Source organism: Arachis ipaensis, chromosome B09 (assembly GCF_000816755.2).
Source record: "Arachis ipaensis cultivar K30076 chromosome B09, Araip1.1, whole genome shotgun sequence".
In the NCBI taxonomy this organism is placed as follows: domain Eukaryota; kingdom Viridiplantae; phylum Streptophyta; class Magnoliopsida; order Fabales; family Fabaceae; genus Arachis; species Arachis ipaensis.
In genome coordinates, this window is record NC_029793.2 from 12,945,765 (window position 1) to 12,955,309 (window position 9,545).

Sequence of the window (9,545 nt, forward strand, 5' to 3'; positions counted from 1 at the left end):
ATTTTGGAAAATGAAGAAATTAAGTATATTAATTCTAATTATTTGGTTTGGACATTTTATTGAAAATAATTTTTAAAATTGATAAGCAAATAGTATTTTCTATATACAATTAGTGTTGAATTTAATTTGGGTTCAATTATTATATCATTTCCAATTTTATGTGAAATTACCAAATTACCCCTAACCCTAATTTTTGAAAATGAAACCCTAACCCTAAAAACCCTAACCCGACCCGTTTCCCCCTAAGACCCAGCCGTAGCACCCACAATGTTTCCCTCACCCAGCAGCAGTAGCATGCGCAGCTTCCTCTTCTTCTTGAACGAAAAAAAATGAAACAGAAAGGGGAAGAAGGAAGGGGGACCGAGTGGGGAAGGAGAGGGGGGAGAAGAGGGAGGCGGCGCGGTGGATGTCACTGCCACCATCGCTGCCGTTGCTATCAGAGGAGAAAGGAGAGTCTGAGAGAGAGAAGAAGGGAGGGCACGCGTGCAGGGGAGGAAGGAGCCGCCCAGTCCCTGTCGCGTCGCGCAGCCGCTACGGCCAGGCCAACTTCATCATCGCCAGGGGAAGCCAGCGCCACCAGTGTCACCGTCGCTGAGCTTCCTCGCCGTCGCCATTGAAGCCGCCCTTGCCGTTCTGCCTCGCCGTGGATCCTTTGCCGTCGAGCTCGAATGAGAAGGAAAAATGATGCTGGGATTGAGAGAGAGGCAGAGGTGGTGTGGCGCAATGAAGGAGGTGGGCTGTTCGGGTTGCCGTTCTGGTGCAAAATTTATAACCACAAACTAACCGGCAAGTGCACCGGGTCGTACCAAGTAATACCTCAGGTGAATGAGGGTCAATCCCACGAGGATTGAAGGACTAAGCAACAATGATTGATTGATTGGCTTAGTTAGACAAACAGAAAAGAGTGTTTGAATATTCAAAGAGCATTAAACAATCGTACATAAATTAAAATAGTAAAGTAATTGGGTTGGGAGTAAAGTATGGAGAAGGCAGTTAAGGTTTCAGAGTTATCTATTTTTCCGGATTAACTTTTCTTACTAACTATTTTAATCATGTAGGATTTAATTTACGGCAAACTATGTGTGACTAGACCCTAATTCCTTAGACCTTTCTAATCTCCTCTAAAATTCATTAACTGCCAATTCCTTGGTCAATTAATTCCAATTAGAGGGTGATGATCAAATTCCAGTTTATATGCCACAAAAACTCTAATCACCTAAAAATAAAAGGATTATATGTGACGTATCTCGTTAAATCCAGATAATTAAAATTTAGGAGAATATATTTTCAAGCTGTTGTTCAAGTAAAGAGCTTTTCCAAGTTATACAAGAACTCAAGTAGAAAGAGGGTCATACTTTCGTTCCACCCAAATTCATAAGATAAAGAGCAAAAATAATTCTTAAATTGTAAATCCAAACATGAATTAAAATAGGAAAAGCAATAAAATCAATCCATACAAATAGATAGAGCTCCTAACCTTAACAGTGGAGGTTTAGTTGCTCATGGTTCAGAATGAAAAATAAGGATTGTAAATTGTGAATTGAAATAATATTGTGTTCGAATCACCCTGTTGGAATCTCTTTTTTATCTAATCCTAATTAATTTAAAATCTATCATCAAAAATTAAAATAATATCATTTCCTAAAATAATATTTAAATTTAAATCATAATTAATTAAATAATCAAGTCTTCAATTGATGGATGGGGACCACTTGTTTCGTCCATTCTGCAGCTTCTAATCTGTGTTTTCTGGGCTGAAAATGGGGTCAAGCAACAGTCGAAATCGCCCCCAGCGTTTTCTGCACGTGGCGTATGTCACGCGTACGCGTCAGTCACGTGCACGCGTCGCTGGTCTTTTTCGCGTGTCATGTGTACGCGTCAGGTACGAGCACGCGTCATTGAGCAACTTCGCTTTTCACGCGTACGCGTCAGGTACGCGCACGCAGTGTCATGAATAGCTCCAAATCACGCATACGCGTCAGGCACACGCACACGTCGCTCATCGCTGGTCAGCTCCTTGGCTTCTTCTCTTTCTCTGCAGAAACTCCATCAAATCCATCCGAATGCTACCTAAAATAAACAGAATTGCACAAAACTCAAAGTAGCATCTATAATGGCTAAAAGATAATTAATTCTTGATAAAACTTAACAAATTAAATACAAATTCACTAGGAAAAGGTAAGAAAGATGCTCACGCATCACAACACCAAACTTGAATTGTTGTTTGTCCTCAAGCAACCAAACTAATATAGACTTAGAATGTGAATTTGCATGAGAAGGAGGGTTCGATTAAGCTCATGTCTCTTCTTCTAGTGGGGTTTACAACTGCAATCCTGAATAGTTTTGGCATCTCACTCTCCTTTGAATCAAAAGAATGTTACTGTCATTCGGAATTAGAATCCGGATAATATTATGAATTCTCTAATCTTTTGTAACTCAATTTAACCCTTGAACACAGCTTTTTCTTTTCTTTGTTCTAAATATTATTATTTTTATTAGTATTTTATTTCAGTTACTTCAGTTACTCCCAGACAGTGGTGCTCAAAGCCTTTGGCGTACTCTGCAATTGATCTCGACTCTAAATGTTTTGTCTCAAGGATTACTTGACACAGAAATACCACAAGCATGTGACTAGGGAAACAAATCTTTGAGCTTTTAATCATGTCAGACCTCCCTAGTCATTGATGCTCAGAGCCTTTGGACCTTGCTTTTATTTTTCTTTTGCTGTTTCTTTTGCTTCAAGGATGAAACATTCATTAATTTCAGAGAATATCATAATAATTCTCTAAATTCTCATTCCTTGTACATCAACATTCTTTGATTCAAATTTAATTATGCACTGTTCATGTCATGCATTCAGAATCACAGAAAGTACCACCACATCTAAGTAAATAAGACTATTCTTCAATATAAACTCACTTTCTCATGCAATACATCACTTTTGTATTTTTTATTTGAATTCAAGCTCAGTGAGTAATACATGAGACATCTTTTCGGAATTAAAGCAATTAAGAGAAAACTAAACTAGACCTAGGATTCTAACTAATGAAGGATCATGCAACAAAGCAAAATAGCAGAAAATCGGAACATAATATAATAAAAGCGGGAAGGAATATAGAATGAAAGGAACTCAACCACCTTAGTTATCCTAGCGGTCATTTTATTCTTCAGGTTGTGCTCCTCCTGTGAAGATGATTCGCCTCCCTTTGGTGCCATAAGAATAAACAGAAGACTTCTAGGCGAAGCGTCAATACCAAACTTAAAGGTTTGCTTGTCCTCAAGCAAAGAAGAACTGAAAACAGAAAGAAACAACTATTATGATGAAAGAAGAATAAAATGATAAAAGAACAAGAGAGAATTAGGATTGGGAGAGAGAGAGAAAGAAAATTAAAACTGGGCAGCGAACTAGTGTAGTTGTGCGGCGAAGGCGACGCGTACGCGTAGGTCGCGAATTTTCCTTAATGACGCGTGAGCGTCAGGAACGCGTCCGCGTGCACATGATTTGTGCGATTCACGCGAAGCCATCCGCGCGCATGCACAACTCTCTGTTCGCGTGGCTTTGGAACCAATAATTGCATGGCCATTTGTGCAGATGACGCGCACGCGTCAGGGATGCGTACGCATGAACAAGTTTTGTGTTTCTAGCACACTTCCAGCCCCAAGCCAGCACAACTCTCTGCCCAAACACTTATTTCCATCAATTTTTAAGGTCACGCGTACGCGTCAATGACGCGTACGCGTGGAGTGCCAAAATCACGAATGACGCGCACGCGTGGGGTACGCGTACGCGTGGGCTTGTTTGTGCGAAATGCATCATTACTGCGCCACTCCCGCGCAACTATCTGTTCACTTTTATTTTTCACGCACATGCATATGACGCGTACGCGTCAGCGACGCTCGCGCGTCGTGTGCTTTTTTTTTTTTTTGGTGTCTGGCTCCTGTTCTAAGATAGATGCATGATCTGAAAAACAGTAAAAACTAAGTAAAAATCAAATAAGGAAGAAAACTACTACTACAAAAAATAGCTAAGGATACGAATTTATCGGGCTGCCTCCCGACAAGTGCTTCTTTAACGTCACTAGCTTGACACTTGATTATTGAAGCTTCTTCCTCTTCTTCCAGTTGGTTAAAAGAAATGTTTCCAAGGGGGGAGAGGTGAAGATTAGTGCCCCCTGATATAAATTCCTCCTAACAAGCTTTCTTTTATTGTGATTAGCTGGATTCACCTTGCTTGTTGGGGTAGAGGTTGGATTGTTTCTTGCTGACCTTTTTTTTTCATGGATATTTTCTTCTTTTTCTTGGTCATAATCCCCTTTTCAGTGCTTTCCTTGGTTGCCTTCACTTCTTTGATTTCAAAATGTGGGCGTTGTGTGATGGTTAGAGTGTACCTTTCGTCAAGAATTTCTTGAATTGGTGGTTCAATAAATTCACCCTCTATGCCACTCTCTGATTCATTGGGGGTGTAGATTCCCATAATTATTTTCATCCGTTACAACCTCCTTTATTTGTGCATCTTCCTCCTTTGTTGGTGCATCTTCCTCCTTTGTTTTTGCATTTGCCTCTTCTTCCATGTGTGAGGATGAAAAGTTCTCCAATTCACTGGAGTATGAACTCCTTTGATTGATTCCTCACTTTCTTCTATAGGATCTTGTACTATATCTCTTGGGAAGGGATTTGCTTGTTCTTCTTCCTGGGACTTGGTAATCAGCTGCACATAATTCTCTACATTTTTGACACTCGTCTTTATATCATGTATGAATTCTTTCATGAAGATCTCAAGATCTGATGGTATTTGAGATGAATAAGAAGATGGTGGCTCTTGATATGGGTAAGAAGGAGATGATGATTCTTGATAAGAGTAAAAAGAGGATGGTTATTGGTATGAATAGGGAGATAGTGGCTCTTGATATGGGTAGAAAGACGATGGTTCTTGATATGGATAGAGAGGTGGTGGTTCTTGGTATGAATATGGAGATGGTGGTTCTTGATATGAATATGGAGATGGTGGTTCTTGATAGTTGGAACATGGAGCATTGAAGTTTCTTTGGTTTTGACTTTGCCAACCAAAATTTGGGTAGTTCCTCCATCCACAATCATATGAATTACTACTTGGGTGGGAGTAGTAACCCATGTGATCTCTCTCCATTATTTTTCCATAGCACAACACACCAAACACAATTAAATGCACCATGTGGTAAACAGGAAAGCAAAGAAGAAAGAACAGAATTCTAAAAATTAAAATAAGAAAAATTAAAATAAAACTAACTAGGAAACACCAAACTTAATTTCAGACATTGAGAAAAATATTAGTGCTGTTTATTTATTTAAATTTTTTTTCAAAAATAATACAACAATATTTAAATAAAATTAAAATTAAAACGTCTAATCTAAGCAATCAAATAACTGATAGTTGTCAATCACAGTTAATCTCCGGCAACGGCGCCAAAAACTTGGTGCAGAATTTATAACCACAAACTAACCGACAAGTGCACCGGGTCGTACCAAGTAATACTTCAGGTGAATGAGGGTCGATCCCACGAGGATTGAAGGACTAAGCAACAATGATTGATTGATTGGCTTAGTTAGACAAACAGAAAAGAGTGTTTGAATATTCAAAGAGCATTAAACAATCGTACATAAATTAAAATAGTAAAGTAATTGGGTTGGGAGTAAAGTATGGAGAAGGCAGTTAAGGTTTCAGAGTTATCTATTTTTTCAGATTAACTTTTCTTACTAACTATTTTAATCATGTAGGATTTAATTTATGGCAAACTATGTGTGACTAGACCCTAATTCCTTAGACCTTTTTAGTCTCCTCTAAAATTCATTAACTGCCAATTCCTTGGTCAATTAATTCCAATTAGAGGGTGATAATCAAATTCCAGTTTATATGCCACAAAAACTCTAATCACCCAAAAATAAAAGGATTATATGTCACGTATCCCGTTAAATCCAGATAATTAAAATTTAGGAGAATATATTTTCAAGCTGTTGTTCAAGTAAAGAGCTTTTCCAAGTTATATAAGAACTAAGTAGAAAGAGGGTCATACTTCTGTTCCACCCAAATTCATAAGATAAAGAGCGAAAACAATTCTTAAATTGTAAATCCAAACATGAATTAAAATAGGAAAAGCAATAAAATCAATCCATACAAATAGACAGAGCTCCTAACCTTAACAGTGGAGGTTTATTTGCTCATGGTTCAGAGTGAAAAATAAGGATTGTAAATTGTAAATTGGAATAATGTTGTGTTCGAATCACCCTGTTGGAATTCCCTTTTTTATCTAATCCTAATTAATTTAAAATCTATCATCAAAAATTAAAATAATATCTTTTCCTAAAATAATATTTAAATTTAAATCAGAATTAATTAAATAATCAAGTCTTCAATTGATGGATGGTGACCACTTGTTTCGTCCATTCTACAGCTTCTAATCTGTATTTTCTGGGCTGAAAACTGGGTCAAGCAGCAGTCGAAATCGCCCCCAGCATTTTTCTACGTTTTCTACACGTGGCACATGTCACGCGTACGCGTCAGTCACGCGTACGCGTCGCTGGTCTTTTTCGCGTGTCACGCATACGCGTCAGGTACGCGCACGCATCGCTGAGCAACTTTGCTTTTCACACGTATGCGTCAGGTACGTGCACACGTCGTCATGAATAGCTCCAAATCACGCGTACGCGTCAAGCACGTGCACGCGTCGCTCCTCGCTGGTCACCTTGGCTTCTTCTCTTTCTTTGCAGAAACTCCATCAAATCCATCCAAATGCTACCTAAAATAAACAGAATTGAACAAAACTCAAAGTAGCATCTATAGTGGCTAAAAGATAATTAATTCTTGATAAAACTTAACAAATTAAATGCAAATTCACTAGAAAAAGGTAAGAAAGATGCTCACGCATCATGTTCGCACCACCGAGGTTGAGCCGTAGCGCCGCCGTTGCGCCACTGACCGCCACCGTTTCGTCGTCGCCGTCAATAGGGGTTCTGCCAGGAGAGAGAGGACGCACATGGAGGAGCCCGACGTTCGTGAAGAAGAAGGGGAGAGGTCCGAGGCTAAGGTGGTTCCTGTCACTGCCGTCTGCCTCCGTCGGAACTGCCGCCATCAGAACAGGGGTTCAGGCCACCGCAGGTGTCGCTGCTGGAGAAGGGAGCTGCATCTCTGTGATTCTGGCCGCCGGGAGTGGTTCTGTGACTTCCGGGACCACCGCCGAAGCCTCTGGCTGTTTCTGCCGTCACTGGAAAACTCTGTTGTCTTCATCGCCGGAGTCCGGTCGCCGCTGCCGCTTGAGGTGGCTGCCGGGCCGCTGCCAGACCGGTTCGGAGACTACCACTATTTCGGTTCAACCGTTCTTTCTTCGTTTTGGTAAGCGTTTTCGATTTGAAAGCCCTTTGGTTACTGTTCTGTTATCATACGCTGAGGTTTTATGGCATTAATTGCTATAAGATTGAATTTCGATTATTATATGTCGCGATTAGTGTTGCTGGGGTTACCGCGAAAGTGGCTTGGAGTTGAGGTTGCAGTTGTTGGTGATTTTGGGTCGAGATGAAAGGATTTCTGAGAGGCGTTTTGGTTATTGTTTTGCGTATTTGAGGTAGGGGCTTTTTATACAATCTGATTTATTTATAATTAGAAATTGTTATAAATAGATATGCTGTGCGAAATGCATTTTTGGTGGTTATGCAAGTCTTATGAATTGCCTGATTTTGTCTTGAATGAATATGATAGCCTGCTTGATTTAAATAATGTCTACTTTTGATAAATTGGAGATTTCTGGATTGGTTGAGTTGAAATGATTTTTGATAAGCTGAAAGTTTGAGTTTTATTTTATTAGAAACTGATTTGGTCTTGAACTTGTTGAAAGAGTTGAGGATTGGTCTAGATGGGACCCGGAAAGGGTGACAAAGTCCAAGTTTTAGAGGAGGTGCTGCCGAAACTTCTATAAAATTTGAGATGTTGATTGGAACGTTATTTTGAAAATAATGAATTATGCTTTGAATTAAATGTTTGATAAATAAATTATGTTTGAACTTGCCTTATTAAGAAAATCTTTATATTTTGGAGGTAATTATTAAGAAAGGAATTATGTCTTAAAAATCAATTTAATGATAAAAATTTTTATGTTTTGGAATTTGATTTAAGTAAAAAGATTTGGAGGGATTTTAATGGATTTAAAAGAAACCTGGTTTTCAATTAATCTATTTCACTTTACGACATTTTGGAAAAAGTTTGAAGTATTAACTAAAACTTTGACTTAGTAAAACTGACACAATTCCCGAGCTTTTAGAAACATATTTAAGAATGAAATTGAAGTTGGTTTTCGGTTTAAATGACTTGGTTCTGGTCTAAGTACGTTGGTTTTTAAATTGGTTCAGAATATTTAGACACATGACTTGGTTTTGGTTTAAATTCAATTTTTTTTATTTAAATCAAGAAGTTAAGGTTTCGGAGGTTTTCAATGAATTTAAGAAATGAATTAGGTTATTCTCCCCTGAAGTCTTGAGACTCCGCTGAGGAATTTTATGACCAAATCCTGATTTAGAAATGAATGATTTTGAGTCTTTCGAAAGATGAATTTGAATTTGGCATGGTTTTGAGATTGTTTGGAAGTGTTGGAAAGACGTGGAAAGTGGCTCCGTTTTGAAAAGTGATTGTTGGCAAGATGTGAATTGAATACGGTTGTTATTTAAAAGTAAATGGGTCAAGAATGATTTTGAAGTAAGATATTGAGCCTGATTGATGTGTTGAAAATGTTTCTAAAAAACCACTGGACTATTGTTTTATATTGAGATTATGAGACGCTATGCGCCCGGCAAGGGCTGTGGTTGGATCCCCCTGTCGAGGTAGCGGCGGCAGCGTAAGAGCGGTGGTTCGTCCCGCTTGCGCTTAGATGTGAGGTCAGTGGCAATAGATCCCGCTCGCATCCCTTCGGATCATCAGAGCGTACAGGTGCAAAACCCTGGATAGTGATCCGAGTACTATATCTCGGGGATTCCCACACTATAATTCCGAAGGGCAACATCTCCATGGAGATGTATCGGGTTAGCAGTTGAACCGACAATGTGATATCACAGCCAGTAGGGCAGACATTCATCATTTGCATTTATGTGACATTGTTTGGGTGTGCATATTGTAATTGGTTTGCCTATGTGAATATTTATGTTAATTGCTAACTGCTATAATTATTGTAATTGCTATTGATTGTATTTGAACTACATTAATTGTGATTGTGTTTGATTGGTTAGTTTGTGATAAATTGGTTGATGATTGAGTTGTTTGGGCCGGGGGCCGTGTTGGATTGGATGTGCTTGAGGTCATGATTGGTATATTGAGTTCTAGTTTTGTATAAAGTAACTGCTTTCATGGTTGTGGTCTAGAAAAGTATGAAAAATCAAACTCTTACAGCATAGACTTAATTGAACCTATGTTTGGGACATGTTGGTCATTCATACTGTTTAGGAAACACTTTTCAGATTTTACAAAAAGAGAAAAAAGTTTTTTTTTAACATATTTGAGAAATTTACCAAGTCTTCAAAAAGGAATT

General features: G+C 38.7%; 1 protein-coding gene across 1 annotated transcript; it reads right to left on the bottom strand.

The window, feature by feature from the left end:
• On the bottom strand, positions 246–7,121 carry LOC110266235. Its single transcript, XM_021110477.1, has 2 exons — positions 6,906–7,121; positions 246–751 (listed from the first exon to the last, which is right to left on the bottom strand). Exons 1-2 carry the CDS (start codon positions 7,104–7,106, stop codon positions 437–439), a joined length of 516 nt encoding a protein of 171 aa, XP_020966136.1. The 5' UTR covers positions 7,107–7,121; the 3' UTR covers positions 246–436.